The 26,669-nt window shown below is 42.8% G+C and overlaps 1 protein-coding gene across 1 annotated transcript; it reads right to left on the reverse strand.

Annotated features, from left to right (window-relative positions):
* Positions 1–244: 244 nt before the first annotated feature.
* Positions 245–26,186, reverse strand: NDP (norrin cystine knot growth factor NDP). The gene is made up of 3 exons (XM_008535252.2): positions 25,540–26,186; positions 10,905–11,285; positions 245–1,490 (listed from the first exon to the last, which is right to left on the reverse strand). Exons 2-3 carry the CDS (start codon positions 11,076–11,078, stop codon positions 1,263–1,265), a joined length of 402 nt encoding a protein of 133 aa, XP_008533474.1. The 5' UTR covers positions 11,079–11,285; positions 25,540–26,186; the 3' UTR covers positions 245–1,262.
* Positions 26,187–26,669: the final 483 nt, after the last annotated feature.

The raw sequence follows: 26,669 nt of genomic DNA on the forward strand, positions 1-26,669 counted from the left end.
AGCACCTAAGAAAGCCAGAATGCATCAGATTTTGTGTTCATTCAATAATCTAAATTCTGGGGCTAAAAGCAGAATTTCATAAGCCCCCACCACCCTAATACATTGATTTCAAAAATGCCCCCCATGAATTCCAGAACATTATTTCCCTCGATTTCTGGACCCCTTCCACACACACACACACACACACCACAGGAGATGCATCATGCTAGGATATTGAGTAGGAAAAAATAATACTTAGTCAAAATTTTGAAGATACTCTCTTTTTATTTCAAAACATGGGAATAACTCAAATTTTGAGCCTCAAGGACCAAAATACATTTGAACCAAATGTTCAGAAGATGAGCCAGGCCACCATTTTGGCAGCAAGCTTCACATGGACGAATGAATGTTAGAGAATGATGCCTGCGACATGGCTAAAGCTATAGCACACCCACAAATAGAGTCATACTTGGTTGTCTAATTTGCATGCATGAGTAGAGTGCATTCTCCATGCCACTAGTATGTATATGCCTTTTTCAACGTCAGTGCAGGATCCGTATTTGTGCAGGTCTTTAAAAGTCTACTGCCTTACAGAATTTTACCATAATTTATCTGAGAGAGCCTTCAGGTGACAAATTCTTTATGCCACCTTTACTTCTCAAAAGACATTTCTGAATAATAATTACGGCTATCAGAAGTTCCAGCATCACATAAGAGAATCCGTTTGTTAGTTATTTTAATGTAGGTTAGCTGGCTGTGAGTGAACCTGGCTAAACATATCCATATAGTTGGTGCTTGGAATTTGAAATTGGTGGCCTTTAGCAGCAATGGCAACCTTAGACCAAATGACAAGATTAAAAAAAAAAAAAAAGATGATGTCTGGGAAAGAGTTGGGCTTTCCTGTTTTCCAAAGTGAATGCTTCCCTAATCTGCACCAAACAGTGACAGCCTGACCCACTCTTGCATGGGGGCCCATTTTCCCACTAATGCTGTATTGTTGGAAGTGAACAGCATTCAGTGCCAAGGGGGAAAATGCCTGAATCTGAAAAGGAACCAAAAGAAATTGTACCAAGGAAAGGAGACGGGAATGGAAAACAAATTCCCAGAGTATTTCTCCGTCAACAAGCCTGTAGAGTCTTTATTACTAGAATATGCAGAATCCCATGGGAATTGATGCATCTTTTTTTGCCTTAACTCTTTTCTTGCCAGTCCTCCCCTGGCTGGTTGAACTGCCTCGGCGACGGGGGAGGTTGTCCCATCTAGAATCCACGCAACAGCAGGCTTCAGGAGGTGCACTCCTCGCAGTGACAGGAGAGGATGTACCGGTAGGTGGCCGTGAGTCGCATGCCCCCTGAGCAGCGCAGCCGCAGCGCCTTCAGCTTGGAGGTCTGGGGCCGGCAGCAGTGACAGGAGGAGCGAAAGGGCTGCTTGAGGACAGTGCTGAAGGACACCAAGGGCTCGGAGCGTGACGCCTGGCTGCAGTGCCCCTCGCACCTGGCCAGGAGCACCATCTGGGGAGAGAAGAGAAGTGGTTACCTGCAGGGAAGCCAAAACCTCAGCCAAGATCCCACAGCATCCTTTAAAAGGCCCTACCACTCCTTGCCAATTCCTGCTGGATTAGACCAGTGGCTCTCAACTCTGGTTGCACATTGGAATCACCTGGCAAACTTGTTCTTAAGATGTCAACACTCAGACCCCATCTCAGACCAATTGAATTAAAATGTTTTGGGGTAGAGCCCAGGCTTTTGTGGTTTTCAAAGCTCCTTAGGTGATTCTGATGTGCGCTGAGGGTTTAGAAGCACTGGAAGAAGCCCACCACCACAACGTGCAAATGAAAACCAAAGAACAAAAGAAATTTCTCCTGATAGGTGGTAGTCTACCATTGGCCCAATGCCAATTCTACCAGTCTCAAAATGCAGAAAGCCATTCGAAATTGAAATTAGGGAGTAAATAAAGAATGACTACAGGAAGAAGGAATTCGTTATGTGCAGAAAGTTGCTAAAGAAAAGGAATATGGTTTCTGAAGAAGAAAAAGACGGTAACCTGAGTGATACTTAGGAAGAAATATTCTGGGCACTACAACTTGAGATAAGAGAATGAGCGGAAACAAGGTATGTTTGGGGCCCTGGAATCACACTTCTGGGCTTATGCACTGAAGGGTCTGAGATTTGCACAATCGCATCTTCAGAGTCATTTAGGGCAAACATTAGGAAGCACTCACTCTGACCATCTCCATTTCCAAAGGTAGGTTAAGATGATAATAAAGCTTGGGCTGGAGGAACAGAGGCTGTGTGTTCTTTATAGTGGCTTTGAATCCGGGTTTTGTAAACAGACTCCTTTAAGAATCCAGTGCAAACTACCAAAGCTATCCTTGGAACAATGGGCACACACTCAATAATTTGTATATAGTTTAAGAGGATACACCAGAGGCTCATTTATGTGTCCCATACATAAATCCTGCTATCCTGGGAGCGGCAGTCATGGATGGCGTAGGGTGGGGCAGCTTGATTCATTCAGCTATATAACCTTTTATATATTGGGGCACAGAGAGTGGGGGCAATCCGAGATTATTGGTCCACGTTTATGTGGGAGGGCCCTGCTTGGTGAATTTCATATTAAGTAATAGAGAAAAACTTGCCCTATAATTTCAGAACCAACAACGGTAACATAAAAAGCAGAACCATTTAAATATAAAAGATTAAAAGATATAAATACATATATATGTATGAAACTGTTTGACATTTACCTCATGACATTTTAGGAATTAGCAGTTATTATTAAAAACTCACCAGCTATTATCTCTGACATCATCCTATAGGACAGAATTAAGTACCTAAGGATTAAAAGAAGGAAATGGCCTGCCCATCTTCCCAAAAGGAAGGGAAGGGTAATTATAGATTATTGACATCATTATCTGAGAAATTTCTGGGATGAATCCAACAATCCCTTAGCAACCAACAAGAGAATGAGATACTAGGCAACAGCTAACAAGGCTTGGTGAATAATAAGTTGGACTAGACCAACTAATTTATTTTCTGAAAGATCACAGAGGCAGAGAGAAAATAGCAGCTGTAGCCTGTTTTGATTTTATTAAAGCTTTGTTTCTATCCTGCCTGTTCTTCACATTGACAGGCAAAACAAACAAGATGTAAAATAGATTTTGAGAGATTATGCCATGGGTCAGGAGTCCATGAGCCAGTCCCTGGTGTCGACACCCATCCCCCTTGTGACAGAGAGTCCAAGGTCTTCCCCAGTCCCTTGTCCCACATCCGCCAGTACATAGGAAGGGCTCTGTGGCACCTGGCTTGGAGTAGCGTTAAATTTGCTCATCTCTAGTGCAGATCATCTATTAGACAGACTAAGCAGTTATTCAAAGAGTTCCCTCCCAAAATGGAGTGTTTAGAGATCCAGTTTCAGCCTGGGTGGATACAGCAAACCTGTGCCGGCAGACTTAATTCAGAAGGACAAAGATAAGGTGGTGCATCATACTCAAATGATACACATACAAGTGAACCAAATGTAGACCTTGAATGACCAGGCAATTATGTATATTTTGTAATTATAATTATATATTTTACACTATCTATAAAATGACCTGTGAGCGATGTAGGACCATGTGTAGAAGAACTAACCTGTTAGTGATTTCACTAAAAATTTTCAAGGCCTCAAGCTCCACCTTCAGCTCATTCTGAAGGACAAGGACTCCAGCACTGAAGAACCTGGGACCATCTCCAATGGGCCCATCTTCCTCAGGAGCTGAATCTTCTGGGCAGGGAGAACGGACAGACATGTACAATAAATACCTTCAGTGGTTACTCCTAGCCCTCAGAATAAAATCCAAAATCCTGAGGAGTAAAGGGCCTCCATGACCTGAATTTCACATCTTTCCAAACTTACAACTCTTCTCATTCTCATCACCCGCTCCCTATTCCAATCAACCGTAATTACTCAGGAGTCAGTGGAACTGCCCTGAATTTCCCTGTCTCTTGTTTTCACTCACGTCTTTTCCCTCTCGGGAATGCCCTTTCCTCCCAGCTCTGCTTGATGAAATCCCAACTATTCTCCGTTGCCAAATTCAATGCCCTCTCCTCAAAGAGACTATGAAACAATTATTGATTCTCAACACACATATGCAAATTCCCTCTCCGGGAGATTCCCAGTATATAGATCCCATCTCAAAGCTAGAAACTATATCAATATCTAGCTCTGTTTTGTGTACAGTGTTGGAGGGGTAAAGCAGGGGTTTGGAAGATAAAATCCATAAATGTGTATCATTAAGGAACAGAAGGGATAAACATCCGCTTTCCAGGTTCATTCTTGATATTTCACGTTTTAGTCTCTGTCATGCCTCACCTGTGTTTCAGATTCAATGATCGCTTCTGATCTCTTCCAGACCAGAGCTTCTCAAACTGTAGCGTGCATGCGAATCAGCTGGGGATCTTGTTAACATGCAGATTCTGATTGAGTAATTCTGGGGTGAAGCCAAGGATTCTACCTTTCTCATAAGATTCTAGTTGATGTCAGTACTGCTGGGCTAATGACCACACTTTGAGGAGCAGGGCTCTGAACCCGTTAAAGTTTGAGAGGCTCTGCTCGAGGGGAATCACTAGGCAGTGATCATTTAGCTAATAATAATAATGGCAGCTAACATTTGTTGATTGCTTACAACATTTAATTGTCATAACAATCCCATGTGAAAGGTACTATTATTATCTGTACTATTATTACAGATGAGTAGACTGAGGCTTTACAGCACTGAAGTAACTTTCCCAAACTCACGTATCTGGTAAAAGGCAGAGCTGGAATCAAATTCAGGTCTGTTTAAAACCAAATCCCTGGCCTAAACCACCATAATATCCCTCCTCTTGATATCAAGATGGTTTCCTGAGGCATGAGCCAACTCACACCCTTCTCTAATCTACTTTGACCTGCCTCTGGGAGCCCTATCCATATTATAACCAGAGACACACAAGTCTGACCTTTTTCCTATGGGCTTCCTGGACACATCATCATCACCTCCAAGCTTACGCAGAGCTGAATCTGCTGAGAACCATGGCAGTGCTAAATAAGAACTCCTCCACTGTCGAGACCCTCACCCAGCTTCATCCCCCAACGATCTGGGGACTCCCAAGAATTCCAAGCAATTTATTGGATGGTACTGCACACTCTCTAACTCCTTAACCAATTCATCCTTCAGTTCAATAAACCTTTGACACCTTCAAACATCAGTTCACCTGTCAAAACACATTGGCCCCCAGTTGTGGTCGATGAACATTCCTCATGCCTGGGTGATGTAGCTGTGTTTTACTGACGTGGGAAGACTCCTCTGCATTTTACACTGCACTTAACTGCTCTTAATAGAGAGCATCCACATCCACATTTGATTCATTATCAAATAAGGAAATGAACTTCTTTTGACAAAGAACTCACATGGAGCTTCACTGTTAGAAGACTGGGTTGAACAGTTGGTTATTGCTCATATGACCTTCTGTTGACTTCTCACAGCTCAGGTGGGTGACAGATACATGTTATCTGCTTTGGGTCTAGTTTAACTTTTGCTATCTGATGTTCCCCAAACAAGTGGCCTGATGCCAGGAAGCTGGGAAACTTCTCCAACAGCCCCTTATAACCTCCCAGCCTTGGAGTCACCCAGCTCCAGTGAAAGCCAGTTCTGTCCAATAAGAACAGAGCTGCCAGGTTCAGAGTGTTTGCTCAAGGACAGGCTTCTTCATGTTCTAATCTGGCTTCCCTGTGCTGAGGCTAAGAGTAACGAAAGGTCCTTGGGTAATAATAAAAGAACAGTAATGATGATGATATATAACTTGCATCAAACGTTTACTAGGCTCCAGGCACTGTGCCAAGCTCTTCACATGAAACTTAATTCTTAACCATTTCAAAAGGTAAACTCTCCTCATTTTACAAATTAAGAAATTAAAAGGCAGATCGTGCGTTACCAGCCTGAAGTCACATAGCTGTATCATGGAGGGCCAGCATTCTGAACCAAGGCAGCCTGATTCCTGAGCATTCTCTCCTAACCACTGCGCAGTACAGTTAGGCCATGACAGGCAGCTTGTCAAGCCCTCACGTTTCATAAGATGCTCAAGTTGGTCAAGGGTGCATTCAGGCTACATTGTGAGGGCTGTAGCCAGCTGTGATTCCTGGGTCCAGACCAAGGATTGCACCCAGAGACCTCAGGTCCCTGCTCTCTCTAGTGACCTACCATACTTCTTAGACAGTTATATCTTCTGCTGCAATACACAACTATCTTCTGAGTGAGAAAAAGTCCAAACACAGATGGTTTTCATCACCCTTTGTTGAAAGACTCTCACCATTCGCCAAAGCCACTTTTCTCTCCTGTCATGGGGAGCCCCCATGAATTCCTAGCTCAGGCTATGACTGACTAGATGTCTCTATTAACATCAGAATGAAGACCGACCTGTGCCACCATAGAACAGGGTTTTGGCTATTTTACCCCAAATGAGTGAGAAACAGATTTTGCCTTTTTCTCAGCAGTAAACACGGTGCACTTCTTATTCCATGGCACCCCTTGAAGCACCCCCTTTCTCCTCGGGAACAAGATTCACCCATGCCTCTCCCATTCCTTCCCTTGCCAACACCCTCAATAAATGACTGTTCAGCTTGTCTCTAGGGACTCAGGTCAACCTCCAAAGGGCCTGTGCTGGGCTGAGAGCATCAACAAAACTGCAAGCAGGGGAATGAAGCAGGGTGGGGGTGGGGGGAGCTTTGACAGGGAGCATGGGGACTCAACAAACTCCAACTGGCACCTGGTCCCTTTAGTCTGGTCACAACTCAAACTGACACCAAGAGATCTTTATACACAGAACACTTCCCTTCCCTCTCTCCCCCATTTACTGGTAAGCATTATGAGGGACAAAACTTTGTCTTTCTTTTCCTACTTTTGTGCCTCCAGTACCTACCACAGTGCCTGCACATAGCAGGCATGAAGCATAAGTTTATTCCTTTAAAAATCAAGTCGTATCTCTCCAGTAGTTAATTGTGTTATGAACTTGATATTCCTGACTCCCCTCATTTATCCTACCACACTATGAGCTTCGTGGGCAGCATTAGGAGATGGCTTGGGCATCCTAACTGCTCCCTCTCAACCCCAAGGCTCAGCCCTTGGCATGCCAGGTCCCTTCTCCTCTGGGAATTTTCCCAGGCTCTGTCCCCTGAACCCTCCTCCTCCTTCTTTGCTGCCGCTCCTGTGGCCCTTCAGAGTTCAGACAACCACATGCCCTGGTTCCATGCCTCTGGCCTGGAGCCACCATTTCCCACTCCTCACCCAACTCGGACTTCACAGGCCTGCCCCACTGGCTTGCTTTCCCAACCTGGGTTCCTGAAAACCCCTCCCTGGCCTGAATCCAGAACTTTCCTCCCTCCAAACCCTCCTTCCTCCACTCACCTGGGAAGAAAGTTCAGATTGCAGGATCTGTTTCTCTTTTATCCCCCCTCTTAGCACCCAGCACAGTGGCTTACATTTACTTTGCTCTTCTGCACGCTCCCCCCACCTCTGCCAGGTTTCTGTGTTTAGCAAGAACTGCACTGAGGTTCACTTTCCTAATCCTTTAAGGCTGTAGGAGATCCCAACAGTTATTGAGGGCTCAGTAGTGACTAAAATAGAAAAATGAGTCTAAACACCTGTCCAGTTTATAATTTCATCATCAAACTCATAGTATCATTTATTAACGTCTATTATATGCTGGACACTGTGCTGAATGCTTTACAAATATTATCACCAGTACCCAAACCCACACCTTCAGGTAGACAGCATTAGCTCCATTTTACATTGGAAGAAATTGAAGCATTAAAGAATTACTTGACTTCCCCCAAAGTCACCCATTTGGCAAGCTATGGAGCTGAAATTTGAAAACAGGTCTCTCACTTCAAAGTCTGGGATGCCTCAGTTCTCTTAAAGATTCTCCAGGCAGACTCGTTTTCACTAATCACTGACCTTTTGCTTGTTTGCTCTACAGCCTTCACTGATTCAAAATTGCAGGGAAGATTGTCAATGAACCTGCCATTCCCAGGATCTTTTGTATTCAATTCTAGGTGTTGTCACCACTGAAAGCTACCAGGCGCATCCTAATCTGTGGCCACACTGATCTCCTTGGTGGATCACTGCGGCCAGTCTTTTCTGCCTCAATCCATCTCTGCCCTTTCCTGAATTGCTAGAAGATGGACAACAGGCCCTGGGGCTGACCAGCTGCAAGTTCATGGGCAAGGGGAACAGACGGTCTCATCGAAGGCTCCCAGAAAAGCTTTCACTATTTCTATTTTCTAGGAAGATTGCTGAGTATAAATCGTTATTTCCAGCAGATCAGAAGATGAGCCTGGACTTCTAAATAGTGACTCCTACATTTAACTTGTGTCCCACCAATACGAAGACCCAAGGAGTTGAAAGATGAATGCTCCGAGGCAGACATCGCTATTCCCGGGCTAAATAACGTCGAGCAATCTACTTAATACTTCTTTTAGGTTTCAGTTTTCCTTAGTGGTAAAACGGAAATGATAATGCCTTCCTTCACAGGTTTGTTGGCAAAGATTAGACCATATATTATAAGGTGCACGACATATATTAGCTGTTCAAGCCTACACCCTCCCTTCCCTGAGCCTGGGTCACATTCTCCCCTTCATCTATCTTCCCCAGGCGAGACACTGGAGAAATGTAAGTCAGGAAGCATTAACAATTGACAGGCAAACAGTGGACGTGTGTCTAGTAAATAACGGCCATTGAACATCACGTTGAGGGAAAATTTTTGCAAAGAGGAAAAATCTACCTTAGACTCTTCTTTGTAAAAACCCCCGTTGCCTGTTTTCTAGACACAGGCTAATGAAGATGAACAATTTCGTTAAATGAGACCCATTAGAGACAAGACCAGCCTGAGTCTGTGAGAGTCGAGAATTATAGAATATTTCAAAATGAAAAACGTTTTTTGTTCCTGGGTACACAGAGAAAATCTAATCCAGAAAAGGTCTGGGTAGTTGAGATTCTGCCAGGCATATTTTATGGCCAAGGAAGAAAGGTTTACAATTACAAGCACCATTTACATAAAACTATTGCTATATTTGGGATAGTTTGGGATGTTTGAAAACAGATTGTTCCCATGAAATTACAAACATTTCTCCTATTATCACAATTTGGAGCTATTTACCATGGCATTCTGGAAGGAACAGAGGTAAACAAAGGTAGACTAAAGTCCATTTCTAGGACTCACACCCAAGCACTGTGAGCTTGTTGGGTTCGAGTTAATGACATCTCTTCTTTGACCTTCCCTTAACTAACGTGATAATTGCTAAGGCGCTCCTCCATCATTTCACCAAATCTTTCCAGATTGTTTTTTAGTTTTTACAGATGCTTCTATTTCTCTGTTCCTTCCTATCATCACATTGACACTTTCTTTGAAATAATTCTAATTCTTATTTTAAAGAACCATGATTATGGAAGAAAATTTAACAGAGGGAGAAATCATCTATGGAATGAGAAACACTAAATACTAGTGCTATCTGTAGTGGGAGGGGAGGAGAAGCTAATAATTGCTCCAGTCAACCTCACTCAGACCTACAATTTCTAAACAATCACAGTTGTAAAAACACATCCCATCTTTTTTCTCAATTTGTTAGGTTTTTTTCCTAAGACGGGATTGCAGTCTTGCAAAATTTATCTATTTACTCCTTTTTTTTAGTTCTACAAGTACAAATAAGAGCCAGAAGGTTTTTCTTAAGTGGAAAGTCTCTATTTTTTCCCACAGTCATAGATCTTATTAATATAACGTTTAAAGTGATTTATTTCAAATTCTGATCCCCCTCAAACTAAAACAAGCCATCATCATTGAGCCATAATCAGAGAAGTTATGGAAATTTTTATAGGCAGACAGAAGTCATAATTTTTTTAAAAGGAGGATAGAGAGATTAACTTATATGGTCTTAATTCTAGTGGTTGATATTACAAAAGCTTCCTAACTATACTGGTAATTTTAAAAATATGAGAATATTTGAGTGGTTTTAGTTTTAGGACTAAAAGTGAAAATCTCTGAGGTTGGGCTAAACAAATTCTTATTTACCAAATTTGGGCAAATTTCACTTGTGTGACTGTTTGGGGGCGGTGACAGTCATGAGAACTCTCATTCTGAGTCCATTCTTCCCTACTATGTGCCTCCCTTCTGGGTGATCCATGTGGCTGGCCAGTCTTGGTGGCCCTCGAAACATAGTATTTCCTCATACACCTTGTCTCAACACTGAAGCATCAATTGCATAGGTTGCCTGTGCACAAAACATACAATCGACTCCAGATAAGAATGATTTGGATAATCAATGTAAAAATAATAAATTATCAAATTGCTGTTTATCTTTTGAAACCATTTTAACATAAACATGGCAAGTGGAGAAAGGCTTGGATCACAAGGCCAGTGACCAACTATTTCTCCGGGAAACTTTTCGAAGAGCCACCCAAGAAGTATGTTTCATCACCCAATCACATTTCTGCATTCCCTTCCTCTTTATTGCTGGGGAAGGTAGGATGAGTTACAATAACTTGTAGACTCCATTTTTGTTTCTTGAAAAAGGACTCTACTGCTTATAAATTTCACAGCCAGTGACGAAACACACCTGCCTTGTGTTTAGCAACAATTTTATTATGAGAACCTTCTAGCCTTTCCTATTGATTTTGAGCAGCCTGAAAACTGAGAAGCTGCTGGGTGTGCACATGGTCAATTAGGCAGCTTTGCTGACAAAAGTGCAAAGCATGGTGGGAAACCTTAAAAGCATGATTCTCCTACAAGCCCTGTGGGTCAGCCATATAGCTCGGGTTTGGGCTGTGATCGTAGTTCTCCATCCCTTGACAAAGGAATATGGCCTCTCTCCTGTTTCTGGAGGTAATGCTACCCTCACAGAGATCTTGGTCTTACCTTTGAGCTACACTTGTACAATGGGTGACTGATAGAATCCACGTAGTGGTGCCTCATGCAGCGTCGAGGATCCGAGTCCATCATGAATGAGCTGTCCGTTTTGCTGTCTGTATCTCCCATTAGCACCAGCAGGGAGAGCATAGAAAAGGATGCAGCTAGTACATGATTTCTCATTGTTGTAAGGAAAAGCTTCTCAAGAGGAACAGCAGAGGGAGGCAGAGGACTAAAAATTGGAAATGCCTTCACCTCCTAGGATCCAGTTCCTTTCAAGGAAAGGGCAGGATCTTGCTGAAGCTTTCTGGTTGTCATTGTCCTTTGTATGCCTGAGTTTCGTTTTACTCTTTGCACTTGCAATCCATCATCACAGTATCTGCTGCACAGCTGGAATGAAAACAGAAATTATTTCCCCCAGAAACATTTACCCAGAAGCACTAATAGAACCCATGAGGTATAGAGTAGAATTTTTCCATGTCATTTTGAGTGGACAATATTGGTTTCTAGAGTGTCATTAGCATAAGCTGTCATCCATTCCACCCCGCCCCCCATAGCTTATGCTGCATATTTATAACCATTTGGAGGTAAACACAATGGTTTAATGGAAGCACATGTTGACTTTAATTGCTGGAGTCCATGTTTCTAAGAGCAAGAATAGTTTGAACCCACGGTAAAGATTAAACATGTGGTTCTAGCCACAGCATAACTGAATTGGGTGGTCTCATCCTTATCCCTAGCTGGCGGGAGTGGGAGGGCCTATTCAGTTTCTCAGTCAGCTTTGGTGTTAACATCAGCTTACAGGGCTAGAGAGGAGGCAGGTCAGCACTACTGAACACAGGTCATACCCCACAGGAAGTACATTTTCCATTTCCAAGTCCATACCCACCCACCCACCTAGTTTTCCACTACTGCTCTCTGGGCTCATCCTGTTTTTGTTTTAAGCCGCGTGCCACCCAGCATCAATGACAAACTGCATCTGACATACACATTATGCTAACTGGCCTCCAGTGTGGTTAAGGCAACAGATGTGTATTTACCAACAGAGTCACACATTTCTGCAGAGCCTTTGTAGCCTGAACACATGGTATAATTTGAAAAAGTAAGTGGTTGTTGGAGCAGAGACTTACCATTAAAATGGGATCACGCTATACCAATTTTCCTGAAATTTGCTTTGCTCTTTTAATCACATAACTCTTAGACAAAGGACTGGGGTCCAGAGAGCTCCCTAAATCACCTCACTAACCGCCCCCGCACACACACAGGTATGGCCAACACTGATGCTTTTTATCACACCAGAAGACAGAGAGTATCAAAAATATTTTCAAATATTTAGGAAAACTGGAGGGACCTGACATTACATCCAAAACGAAAAGAACATGATAATTATAGCTTCAGAAAAGCTTTCAGAGGTATTTTAGATAAAAGTTTGATTATTTTGTTCATAGTAGAACATCTTTTTTAACTTCCTACTCATGGACAGCCTGAATAAGCAGGGCAAAGTATTGGTAAGACCAAGATTGGAAGTTCGATTCCATATGAGTCAATTAGTTTTGCTGTAATAGACTGTCCCCAGACCCACTTAGCCTCAATTAGCTGTCCTGTGAGTGTGGAGCAGGGGATCCCAAGCAAAAGAGAGTGTGTGACATAGGGCTGTTTCAGAGCAGAGAACCCGTTGCAATGGCAAAACCTCAGCGTGTATGTTTCAGGGAGGTCCTATAAATTGCAGGAAGGGCAGGGACGAGTAATGAGGGGACCCACCTGGACTCTAGCGCTATAATTACTTAGCTGAAGGACCTTGCACAGGTCATTTAAACGGTTCCAGCCCCCGTTTCCTCATCTGTAGAGCAGGGGAACTGGAAGAGATGGCATGTGCATGACCCTCTTGCTCTAAAATGCCAGCACTTGATACTAATGGGTTCAGTTACCGCCATCTCCATATGCAGAAGAGAATTCTAAAGTTGAGGAGACCATATTTTCATACAACTTTATACCACTTTCCTTTATGTGCATGCTAATGGCAACATCTCACTAAAATTGATCAAACCTGAGCCTAACACTCCAAATGAGCAAAGAATACAGAAGACATTTTTAAATTTTCTTTTCAGCTGCATATTATAGGATTTCCTACGCACATTTCACTGAAACTCACCAAGACTTCGGCTCAAAAAGCTGGAGCTTTCTTGGGTTCCATGTTCAGAGGCTGCAATATTACTGACCATTTCTTGAGTTTTGATATGACTAAATTATCCCAAGTGGTTATCTGTTTCTTTGAAGCCTTAATTAGTCTCAGAAAGAGAATTTATTAGATTTCTCCTTTCACCACTCCAGTCTACAGATATTTCTCCCAGGAGTTAATGGCAAAGGGATGAAGGGAAAAACAGACATTCCCTCCTCACTGCCAGCAACTTCTCCTCAGAGCCATGGCCAGGAGATATGGTTAAATGAGCAAAGCAAATGAAAGAAAAACATGTATAGCATGATTGTAAAAAACAAGCAACAACATCCATAACAAACCCTGCATATGTGTATGTGTGGTTGTATTTGTTGGCGTTTGCATTTTCTCCACAGAAAAGGAAAAATAAAGGACACTTAGCCACAGAAGATGAGTACCCTCACTCATTTAAGAGGAATAAAAATGGAAGTACTTCGAGATACTTTGTTCAACTGATCAGATTTACAAATTCCAAAATCTGATCATGCACCCTGTTGGCAAGGCTGGGGGAAAACAGGGCCATTTTGGAGACAGTACAGTATAAATTGGTACAAATCTTATAGAGGTCAATTTGGTGATACCTATTAAAATTGCAAATGTGTATAATTTAGATCTAGCAACTCCACTTCTGAGAATTATCCTACATGTGAATTCACACAAGCATATGGTTATTCGCTACAACATTAGTTGTCATAGCATAAAATTAGAAACAGCAGAAAATATTCAACAGTAGAGGACTGGTTAAATATATTATACAATATTTATACAATGGAATACTATGCAACCATATAAAGAAGGATGCAGAAACTCTATGTACTGATTTGTGTTAAAACAGGGGTTGATAAGAATATATATATTTGTATTTAGATAGAGAAGCTCTGGAAGGATAACCAAGAAACAAATACAATTAGTTACCTGTAGGAATTGTAACATGGGAATGGGAGAAAAACTTTTCAGTGTGTACCTTTTTTAATTTGTAGATTTTTAAATTTGTGAATGTATTACCTACTCAAAATTTCTGTTAAAAATACTTTCTCTTTTAAAAGCTTGGTTTAAAAATAGTAATCAAGTTAATGGATGTTTAATGTTTGTGCCAATTTGAGTATTTTAGTAGTATTATATTTTTATTTCTTATAAACATATGAAGACACGCTAGTCTCCTTTCTTAGTCAAATATTCTTCCAGGTGGACTATTTCGTTCTTGTGCACTACTGCCACCTAGTAGCAACATCTTGAATTGCAAGCACAGTTAAATTTTTTTTTTCTTTTTCCCAAAAGGTGAATACAACACTTTTGCAAGCAAATATTATGAAGTTTATACTGATAGGTAGGTAATGTCACACAAAATGTAACTTTATCTGATTTTTCTCTTTAAAGATAATAAACTGAACCCAGAAGTAGGATTAAAGACAAAGTATAAAAGAATAACAGAGGAACTGTTGCTTCACCACTAGTAAGAAACAGAGTTTTCCTTTCAACACACTCACAAGGCATGATACTTTTTGTTCAGTTTTAAATTCCTAAATAAGAATGCAAGAAACAATGTAAATATGCTGCAGAACTCACAGAACCCTCAAAACAGAAAGGTAAGTTTCTTGCTGCATAACATTGGGATTTTTGCCTTAAGTGTTTGAACTGAATGAACCAATACTGTTGTGTTGAAGAAGAAATAAACATAATGCTCAAGAAAAGAGTGATGTTGAGTCGAGTTGTCTTAACATTGTGTAGGTTGGGGTGTGCATAGGTGAGAATGTGCAGAGTGCCAAGGGAAGTGCTCACAAAAAGGAAAATCAGGAATAAAGGAAATTTATATCACTTGAGATCTTCACTTTATGGCAGCCTAAAAGTTCTATGTCTGTATTGTAGGAGCTTCTGTCATTTGTCTCAAAATTAAAATTCCAATTTGTTTTAATTTTTTAAAGCCATGTAGCATAAAATCAAATGCTGCCTATCAGGACTTATAACCTCCGCCCAGCCAATGATGGATTGAATGAGAGAGCAACTCTGCTGCTGAACTTAGTAGCCCTGTGGCTGCTCCGTGCTCCGGGTACAGTGTCTGAGACACGGACTTGGCCGATGTACAGAGCCCACGTTCTAATAGCTCCAATGTGGAGCCTCTGCTGGCAGGAGAGGCACGTAGGCCGGCGTGCCCGACTTTGGAGCTACCCTCCAAACGATACCAGTGGAAAAGAACAACTGGTGCCCAGATTTCCCCACCTGTCATCCTCAGCGAAATAATATAGCAGAGCTTACAGTGGGCCCAGCCTCCTGGGTGAGAGATGGTGTTGTGTCCACAGATCAGCTCACTCTTGGGCTGACCTTCTGCCTGGCAGAGGGTAAAGTGCTGGTTTCACACAAGTTATTCCAGCAACAGACTAAGACAAGTGGCATATGCCAAGAATGGCCTTATTCTTGGCCTGCTTACCAGGCAAGGGAGAGTGTTGCTTCAGTATCCGGATTTCCCCCCGGGCTGTTTTCAGTACTAATATATGCAGGTATTGCCTCCCGTGCCTTCTTTCTACAAATATTTACTTAACACATAGTCTCTGAGCACCTACTATGTGTCTCCTTTTGCTCTAGAAGATAAGAGTTAAGAGTCAGGGGGAAAAAATGTCTTATTCTACTTCCCTCTTTCAGCTCACTGCATCCACAAGCAAAGAGTCTTGGCCTGCTGTTTTCCTGGGAAATTTTTTGGACACATTAATAAACTCCCTTAACATCTAACTCATATCCAACATGCATTTCATCATTTCTAGGAAGATCAAGTTAAGCAGATAAAATATAATGACTTTGGAATGGCGTCAGTGTAACAGAATTATTTGATGTTTACTATAATTTAAAACAATCATATCAGGCATGATTAAGGTAAAGATGGCAGAGCACAGAGCCTCTCTCAAAGGAATTGCCAAGATAAAAAAAAAATCAAAGACTTAAATGCAGAAGAAAGCTTGCCACTAGATAACACTTCATACTGGGATTAGAAAAGCAGGAAATTCTAGGTCTAATCAGATAGTGTGAAGTGCTAAGTAGCCCCTTCCCAGGAACTCAAAGAATTCCAATTGGATCTAGTCAACTAGATGCCTTGGAGAATAAGTCAGATGCCTCTTCCCAAGGCACTTAATTTATAAACTGTAAACAGCACGTTGGATTTTATAAAGCATGCCGTGAGCTCAATGAATGGTGTTTGATATTATTCCTATCTGGCAGCACATCAGTAGCAGCCAAGAAGCCAAGCCTGGGCTGACCCAGAGGCAGTGGTTCTGACTGCAAACACTGCCAGGCCTCCAGCCTGCCAGCCCCAGGTATCTCCAAAGATGGGCAGCCACAAGGTCAGCGGTAAGGGAGTGGCTCGGCCACTGTCACCTCCTGGTGTTTATTCTACAGCCAGAGGTGGGGGAGTGTGTGAGGCAATGTCTGCCCCCCTAGTGCCACCTTAGGAGAGAGAAGACAACGTCCTTGTGATTAAACAACAGCCTCCAAACTGGGCTGAGACTCTGCGTTCTCCCAACCTGCATTACTAGCCAAGCATGGCCAAACTCAGCAGTGGCGATGATGGAGGAAGAAAAGAGATGAGAGAAGCAAAAAGGAAGAAGAAATATAGCCCGTGAACGAAGCAGTAAATCATAATCTTGGGGTAAATAGGGGTCCAAAAACAAGGACTGGGAATAGAAGTAATTTCTGGGGATGAGCTGACTGTCAAGTGGCCCCACCTGTGTGTGTGTCCTTGGATTGAATAGTTTTACTGTCTAGGGAGAGACTGGCATGTGAGGACTGGACTTTGAGACTGGCTGAAACTTAAAATCCTGGTTTGCAGGAAATCTAGAGGAAGTTTTCATTGTTATCCAAACTCCCACATACAGCATTCATCTCTTCCTCCCAAACCCATTTCTAGCCTACGTTGTTAGTGTCCCATGTCCCAGTGTTTTGCACTCATTTGTCAGAAATATTGGTTAACTATTCCTCTACATGCCAAAACCTAAAGACCATTCTACTGTTGTCTGCTCTGATGGAAGGAAGGCTGATCTGGGGCACCTCAAGCTCTGAGCCCTACCTTCCCATCATTGGTTGTTCTATCTTGAGCAACTCACTTGCTTTCTCTTGGACTCAGATTTCTCATTTACAAAATGAACAGATTGGTCTAGATGCTTCTATGGTTCTCTCCATTTCTAACATTCTCTAACTTTACCCAAGCTTCTCAGAGGCCAGCACCTGCTTTGGGGCTGCATATTCCCCAAGGCAATATTACAGAAAGAGTTCTTTCCTCACTCAAGAAGTTAATGATTGCAAAAAAGCCTAAACAAGTTCTAACGTGGTGTCTGAGCCAAAACTGAAGGCTGAGCTGTAAGAATTTTCCCCTTGATGAGGCCACATTGGTGGCCTGAAATAAAAATACCCCTTAATAAACAATTGATTCTGTGCTTACAATGTACTAAATAAGATTTATAAATTAATAATGTGTTGTTAATAACAGGAAGCAGTTAGCGAGGATATTTAACCAGTTCTTATTTCTCTTAAAGCTGTCCTAAAACTTGTAGTGTTTCTTTCCAGTCTCCACCAAACGGGGAAAGGAGAAAAGCTAATAGTGATCAGTCATGCTGGAATTAGACTTCTTTCATTTGATGATGATGATATAGGCTGATGATATAGGTTATCAACCCTCCTGCACTTTTCCCATGAATGACCCTTATTTCTAAATTGAGCTTGAGTCACAGATCCTCATGCCCTAGTGAGGCCATTTGTGATGCTCTGGTTCAGGATAGAAGAAGATTAGTGAGAAGAGTTGTCTTCTCTGCAGATGTAGAATGAATAAGGTCCTAGTGGTCAAGAACAAGGCACTCTGCCTCATAAAGTATAGAACCTCTGTGTTAGGGGAGGTACATTCCTGAAGCCTTGGGCTGGGACTTGGGTCTAAAAGAGTTGCCCGCTGGGTGTGGCTCTTGGATCTTGTCCTGGGTTTCCATAGGCTTCTATAACTTCTATGGAAAGACTCATTCTGAGTTCTTAAAGGTTGACATAACTAACTGATTTTTAGAATACAAATCTTGGATAAATTGGAAATGACCAGGTCTCATTACCCATGTATCAGGAAACACGATACAGTTGAAGTCTTTTCCTCCGAGAATTTGGATGATTTCTGTAAATCTAGCCAGCCCACTAAAAGCTGTGACTGATACAGTGATGAGCTGTCAGAAAATGCTTAGGGGTGGCCTTTCTTCGGTGCCACAAATCAACAATAGCCCTAAACATGGAGTCTCCTTCTATCCTTTTTCACCAACAGGGAACAAAAACAGGGAGAGAGGAAACCACAGAAAAAGTGACAGAAGAGAAGGAGGAAAGATTATTTTTGATATTCCAAATCTGCCACTGCCCTTTCAATGATTTCAAATGGCGCAATTTCAGAAACGGATGGTTCCTTTCATTTCACCCACTCCCACTCACATGAAGAATGAGACACGCTCTACCACTCACCTTGTATAAGACCCTTTGGAAAGAAAGCACGAGAGTTCTGAGATATCCAACCCAACCGAGGGGACACATTCCTTCCAAAAACACATGAATGTCTACTCTCCCTATGGCAAAGAAAAGGTGGTCAGGTGTTCTGGGGACCCTGGTGCTAATGTAATTTGACACTGGTCCTGCCACTGCACTGCTGGCTGTGGTATGGTCTTAGGAGAAGAGAGGTGACCAATGTTATCTCAGGGTACAGGCTCCCCTTTACCCTGGAGCCAAATGAGTATGTTGGCTTTTCTTCAAAGTGTCCAGCAAAGTGTTTCCAAAGCTGCATTTGAATCTCCTCATCTACAACAGCATTTTGGAATGGTGGGTAGTGATCTCACCTAACAGCTGTAGAGCCCTTAGTTAGAAATGGGGCATAAACAATAGGAGCAACTCAGTCTTTCCATTCCCCATTCAATTTGCCTTTTCTGCCCAATGGTGGGATTTGAATACTAAATTCAGCCCAGTTGCAATCTGGAACGCTTGTGGACGCAGGCCTATGTCAAAGTTAAAATAAAATCACACAAAAATGTTTCCCTATATTGCTAATAACTCTGAACTTATCAGGCTGTTGGTTTTCTGCTTGTATCTTGCTTGGCTTAAACCACCCACACTACAGCTACGTCTTTTGATTGCCAGTCTTCCTATAACAATTCCATTCTTCTGCCCTTGGATTTGAAACCACAAAAGAAAAAATTCTGAAAAGAAATAATTTCCCGTAATTTGGGGGAAAATCACAGAAATGTATCAAGTTCTAAAATGTTGCCTCGTGTTTTAAAGAAAAATTAAACTTTGATTAAGGATTGGGTTTCTTTGATTCTTCACGTCCATTTTAGTTATGTGTGTGCCTACATTTGGCTTAGAGTTGAGAATGGGGGATATTTTTTTCACTTAAAAAGTTGACCTCCTTTCCTAACGTCAAGTAAAGAAGGCAATTTCAGAGTTCAAACCCCTCTTTATGGGAGGGAGTAAGTGAAATTAAGGGAAGTTCTCTTTTCTGAAATTGTGCTATTTGAAAATCTGCAGTGGCAGAGTTTGAGCATCAAAAATAATCCTTCCCCAAGGCTGGCCCAGTGGCGCAGCAGTTAAGTTCACACATTCAACTTCGGTGGCCCGCGGTTTGCCAGTTCCGATGCTGGGTGCAGACGTACGCACCGCTTATCAAGCCATTCTGTGGCAAGCGTCCCACATATAAAGTAGAGGAAGATGGGCACGGATGTTAGTTCAGGGCCAGTCTTCCTCAGCAAAAAGAGGAGGATTGGCAGCAAATGTTAGCTCTGGGTTAATCTTCCTCAAAAAAAAAAAATAATAATAATCTTTTCCCCTTCTCTTTTGTTACTTCTCCCATGACCTGCTCTCTCCCTATTTTTGTTCCTTATCGATAGAAGATGGAAGGGGACTCCATGTTTAGGGCGACTGTTGGTTTGTGGCACTGCAGAAAGGTCACCCCTGTGCATTCTCTGACAGCTCATCAACTTCTTGAATGTATTAACCTGTTGCCCTTTCATTTTTAAAGGCTATTGCAATTGGTTGGATCACAGCTTAAAAGAAAAAGTTGGGATTGAGCCAGGCCTTGGAAAAGAGAAAATTGTCCGAAAATTTTTAGCTTTTGTAGAAAAACAAAAAGAAAAATATATCTACTGCGAATCTTATACAACCGAGTTTAAAGCTACTAGTCAATGGTCCTGTGCAGATTTTGACATGAGGGTGAAATGGACCCCCATTGGAGGAATTCCTGATTATAAGCACTGGGGATATATTGCCAACTGAAGTTACCCATTCTTTGAATTTTCTGAGTCAGCACTCTTTCTAACAAGAAAGCAGTTATTCCAGACTGTGAACCCCATCCAGAGTGTTACATTCTGACTATTGAAAATGGGTTTAGGGGGTGTGACTCTTAGCAGTATACGTTCACCCATCAGTTCTGAGAGCCTCTGATGAAGAGGACAGTAAGCACAAATGGCACCAAGCAAACTATTGTCAGACACACAAGAAAAACGCTTTGCAGATGTGAATTTCTGATTTCGGATGCAGCTGGCATCAGAAATAATGCCATCGGCACAATCTTCCTCAAAAACTCAAATGTGTGGGTGTGTGAATTTGCAGCATGCAACCTGCACAGCCAAGCTAGCCTTCATTTCAGTACCAGCGTCTCCCACCCCGCTGCACACACATGGGGGTTTCGGAAGGATTCCCCACCCTTTGTTTTCTCCTAGGATCAAACATAGAAGTTCACGGTTGCTGATCTGACTGGTGAGGAGTGGGTACTACCAGCTGGAATGTTGCCACTGGCAGGGGCAGACAGGAAAATAGGAATGCTCTTAATGTCCTCCCAAAGAAAACCTTTGATGGACAAAAGAGTGGTTGTATTTTTACCCTCTCTCTTCATGCTGCCAGGCGTCTTTAAATAGATCCTCTAGTCTAGAGACTTGTATGGAATAATTCATATTAAAACCCAAGAAGTGGCAGAGGAGGGGAGTTGGTTCTTTTTTCTCTTTCTTTTCTTTCTTTTTTTTCTTCTTGTCAAGCTAACAGGAAAAAGACTCATTTTAATTCAGCTGTGTTAAATTTTTCCTTTTGGGTCTTTTAATGAACTTTCGCTAATTCGGAAAAGACTACCAAAGCCCCCAGGAAAAGAAAAGGAATAGGAAGATGCATTGTAAACTGCTCTTTAATACCTTTTGGTCCCAAGGACATTAGCAGCATCTTTTAAGGATGCTGCACAGAGGGGGTTACATGAGGTTCTTAAATGGGAACTTCTAATTGAGAAGTCCAGTTCCTTCCATTTGCAACTCATAAACCAATCTGTTGTTCTGCTGTTAAGAGAAAGAAAGAAAAATCCCTCCCCATCTCCCCAGCCCCATGCATTTTTAGTCAGCTCAATGCAAGATCCATTTCTCCCCTCTCCCTTTCACCAAACCGGTTTCATAAAGACATTCAAGCCATGCTAGCGAAATTAAAAGTCCTGTCTCTCCTTCTTTCTCCTTGGGAAGGAAAGGATGTGGGAAGAAAAAGGGGGCAGGGCATGGCCCAAGGATCCAGGAAGCTTTGTTTCAAGTCACTTGTCTCTCCCCCTGAAACAGAGAATAACCACATTTCTCTTAATGTAGGCCGAAGTGCATCCGGGCGTTCCCATAGCACTCCCACCCCCAGCCCTTTGCTGGAGATGTGCGGGTCACTGTGATGGTATGCTTGTCCCTGCCAACCCGGGTCACTCCAGTCCTGCTCTCAGCAGCCTAAAGGGCAGCCGAGCCATGTGGCTGCTTCTCTCTGCGAGTGGCTTCAGGCTCAGGGCTCCAAAAAGCCCCCCAATCCTATCAGCCCGGCAGAGCTGCTGCCAAGAATGACATCCTGGGAATACTATGGAGATGGGGAGACCTCATGGGCTGTTGTCCCCGGATGGAACAGAACCCAGGCTGTCTGGAAAACAGGCAGAGCAAAGAGCAAGCTCACAATGGAAGGAGCTCAGGCGAAGGGAAAAGGGGGCGGGGTGGGAGTGGTGGAGAGCAAAAGAAAAGAAAAGCCACATGCCACCCAGGAAGATTCCAGGGAGGGCGGGAGGAGGTGGTGGAGGAAGGACTTGCAGGAAACAAGTACCCAGACATGGCACTGCCAGTCTAGCTGGATTCTTTTCTGAATTAGATTATGCGAAAGAAAGAGGGGAAATATATAGCCTGCCAGCTGTTCAAAGGCTTACAACCTTGCTTTTATTGTCCGGGTAAGTTGGTGAGGTGGGGCATCAGAGGAATTCCAAACATACCATCCCAGAGAAATTTTAATATGTTCCACAGTGTCATACACGAAGAGGAAATGACAGCTGATCACAGCCAGGGCAGGCCACAGCAATCGGGGCCCTGGAGCTCACCCACATTCACATGGCCCGGCTTCCCTCCTCTGCTTTAGCACTTCTCAGCCCTTCCACCTGCCTCCCCATCCCTTCTGCTCCCACTGGCCCAGCCAGGGGGCTTGGACAAAGTAACAGTAACTGATTGTCATGGGAAGAGGTGAGGATGGAGTTGAAGGCCACCGGCCAAGAAGCTGAGGGCTGGCTAGGGTGAGTCAGGCACCCCAGGGAGTCAGAGGCATTTTAATCCAACCACAGGGGATTATCTGCTGATAAGGACCAAATCAAGGACCCTGGTGATGCTATCTTCAGGGTTTTTTCCCAGTAACCTACCCACATCAGAAAACACAAGCCTGCATTACTTGAAAGCAACATTGTGTGTGGCTCTCATGGAGACCTGGGTTTGGGGAACAGCATCCGGCAACTTCTTCCCAGGGGCTTCTTGAATTTAGGCCAGATCCAGAGGTCACTGGTTTGATCCTGGGGGTGGGACAAGTAAGTGGTGGGAGACAGTGACTGCATCTTCCTTTGTGCATGTTTCTAATTCAATGATTCATCAAGTGGCCCTGATGTCAGCTGCTGAGTAGGTGACTCACTGCTATCCCTGATAGAGACAGCACGTGGTCCTTTCCAAAGGGTGCTCAAGGGAGCAGAGAAAGGACAAACTGCCCTTTTTCCAGGCTTCTTCTACCCAGGCGGGAAATATCCGGTCTTTGTTAGCTGTGCAAGTGATGTGTAGCCAGGATCTGGCGGTAAAGGCCTAAGGAGAACCTCTTAATCATAAGTGGAGAGAAAACCCATTGATAAGTGACAATCATTTCAAGTAAATCTGGGTACCAGCAGATATTTTAAAGGATTCGTTATAACATGGAAGTCATTGCCCAGCTTCTCCATTGGCAAAGTCCATTTCGGTTCCAAAATCTACAGTGTACAGACTGAGAATTAGGGTATGGGACAATGTCTCATTCACCTTTACATCCCTCGGGACTAGCACAATTGATTAAAATAATGATGGAATGAATAATTAACCAATAAGAATAATAATACTTGAACTGAGAGTTCTTAAAATACAGTAGAAATTGCCGGCCACCATCAGTGGCTACAATTCTGAGAAACTTATCCCATTTTTCAAGGGCCCAGGAAAATGAATGAGTTGGAAATTGTTAAATGTATTGAAAAATGATTTATTTTCCCCTTGATAGTGTCACTGGAACTCGAATTAAGATTGAAAACTCCACAGGCTTGTTTCCATCTGTGGGTGCCAGCTGCTTGGTACACAGGCATCAGGAAGGCCTTAGCCAGTTCTCCCTTCACCTGAACCAAATGGATTTTAAAGCAAATGATGCAAAACATCGCATTCTGTGTTCAGACAGTCTTATATAATGATCTGAATAATAGTTTAAGAAAATCATTTTGATTCAGCCAAATGCCTTAACAGCAGTAGTTTTAAACAAAAATCACAGTAAAATTGTGTAGGAATAGAATCCATAGTATCATTACAGGCTTTCTCCAACTGTTGTAATATCACAAAGTTGTAAATTAACTCATTCAAAAGCCAGATTTTCATTTAACAATGCTTATTAGGCTAGTTATTAAAGAAAATCGAAAAAGTTCCCCATAAACCACGTCCCCACTCCACAATGAAAACTGGCAAATAGAACTCTGACAGTTTACTTTCGGAAGCCAGACTAGTGAGAAGAAAATGGGCAGATATCTGCCTTTGCTTTATAGGCACAATTGAGAAGGATTCTGCAGTCCATGCTGTATTTGGTTGACACCCTCAGCCAACACTGCATTTTAGGCATCTCTATGTTTTCAGATGCACCTGGTATTTAATGTTATCTATTGGAGCAATTTGCCAATGCCAGTTCCTTGTAATTAAAATACGCTAATATTAGAAACGAAAAGAGAGATGTTTCGCAGCATCCATATCTGTTATAAATGATAGTTACAAAGAATGAAGTGGGGCTCCCATCTTGCCAAATAGCTTCCTTTCCCGCACCTGAATTTCAGCAGAGACGGGAGACTCCCTTTTTCATGCAGGTTTATCTGGGCTCCTCGATTACAATGAGCCTCAGTTACAGGGCGTTCTGAGTCATTAACATTCTGTACACAGTCAAACTTCCCGTCCCCCAAGAAAGAGTTATGCCCAGGCCTCCTACAGCCCAATTGTTCATTTAAAGAGAGAATTTGTATTCAGGAGCTTGAAAGAAGAACCCTCCAAATATTGCTCAGGTGTTTGTAGGAGTCATTCCTACAGGTCCTGGTCCCTGTGCTGGTGGGAGCATCCTTTCCCGGTCACTGCTCGGACAGTGTAGCATCGGTGGTGCTGCAGGGACAAGCTGACTACTAAAAATAACCCTTTGCAATAAGGCCAAGGCAAACAGCATGCATTTCCTTGGACTTTTTGCCCAATCAAAATCATATAGTAAACCCATCCTCCTCTCTCCCCACTGCTCCTGACTGCGTCTATGGAAGCAAAGTCCTTGCACGTTGGGAGAAGAGTGCAAAGGAACAGGATTCCTGCAAAGCGTGACACAGAAAGCTAGAAATAAATGTTGCCTATTGTTTGAAGTCATTCTAGGCACTCCGGCAGAGCCCTGGCAGGAGATCAGCAGCATACATAAGTAGTAATAAAAGTAAACAGTGCGCTTTTAAACTCGCAGGCTTGCCCGCGTTAATAGTGCCCCCATTGTAAGAGGGATGAGGGTGGTGGGGAAGATACTGGGGCTCCAGGAATCCATGTCGGCAAGTTGCTGCTTCTCAGTCTCCTTTTACAGGGTCAAATATAAGAACCATTACAAAGTTACATCTAACTACGCAGAGAGTTTGAAAATAAAATCTCTTTAAGTCAAACCAAAAGAGATTTTCCAGCCTCCCTGTGAGGCTCCCCTGCTCTGTCACAGACTTCAAAGACCCGTTCATTTAAAAAACACAATGCTAGCATGCTACAGATTAATGCAAATTAAATTAATGCAAATTTAAGTGGTATTTAAAGGTAGTCTCTTTGTCTGAAAGGAGGATGAAATGCTCGGTTTGGAAAGAAGTCATTTCCTAGGCAAGCCGTCAGCGCTGGTTTTCCTGCTTACCTTGGGGGAAACGCAGGGCTCCTTTCTTCTCAGACTTTTCTGAGAGCTAGAAAGAGGTCCTGTTACTTCCAAATGCTTTTGTTCTTCTGTCCCTCTGTCACATGGCTTGCCTTTTATATTTGCAACACACAAAAGTTAGGACTGTTGTTTAAGCGACACAGGGAGAGAGAGAGAGAGGGAGAGAGAGAGGGAGAGAGAGAGAGAGAGAATGTCAAATGGAAAAGTGCCATTGCAGTCATATATCAATCAGGCGTGCGGCCGCAGCAGCGCACTAGCAAATGGGAATGCCACGGAAATGTGAGGCGCTTGTTAGTTATCGGGGACTCACAGCCGCTGCCCTCCGCTGGGCTCCCTTCCACGGAGCATCTTACGATGGGAACAACATAGAAGAACAAGGGCAAGGAAGTCCCCCCCCACCCCCACCCCGCCCCGGTTTTTGGTATTACGGAAATAATAAGGGGCTAAATGAATATTCTGGATCTAATTCTTTGGCACGCATGTGGCTGCCATAAAGATGTGCAGTCCGCAGTAAAGACACTTAGTTTCAGAAATACAAAGACGGTGTGGCATTCTGTTTAACGATTCACCAGCTGACCGGGATGAAGTTGAAATTCTAAGTAAGAGAGGAGAAAGATGGGAATCAGAGCTACTTGTCAGGCGAGGCTGTTGAAGCAAGTGCTAAACGCTGCCCAGGTTTATCACGATGTGTGTGGGTGGTGAGAGCTCTTCTTTTCTGAGTTGTTCATCCATTAAATGATTTTTAGCAGCATATCCATGATTAAATCCAGAATGGCACTTTAATATGCGCCTTTGTCTGCATAATTTAGAATAAAACTTTAGATGTGATTTAGAAACACCAAGACAGTGTAGTCCTTGACTCCTTGAGATATGTGAGTGAGAAACTAACAGGTAAGGCCAACCCAATGCACCACAGCTAGTAGAAAAATGGCAAAGGTAACTATGTGTGTGGTCTGAGTGCTTGCTAGCTGGATAATACTGTTAGGAGCTGTGGGAATATAAAGGGAAATATTTCATAATTCTTGCCCTTAAAAGCTTAAAATTAAGACAGAAAACCATCAGCAATTTGGGGGGAAAACACAAAGAACCATTGAACCATTTATAACATTTTT

Source organism: Equus przewalskii, chromosome X (genome assembly GCF_037783145.1).
Source record: "Equus przewalskii isolate Varuska chromosome X, EquPr2, whole genome shotgun sequence".
NCBI classification, from domain to species: domain Eukaryota; kingdom Metazoa; phylum Chordata; class Mammalia; order Perissodactyla; family Equidae; genus Equus; species Equus przewalskii.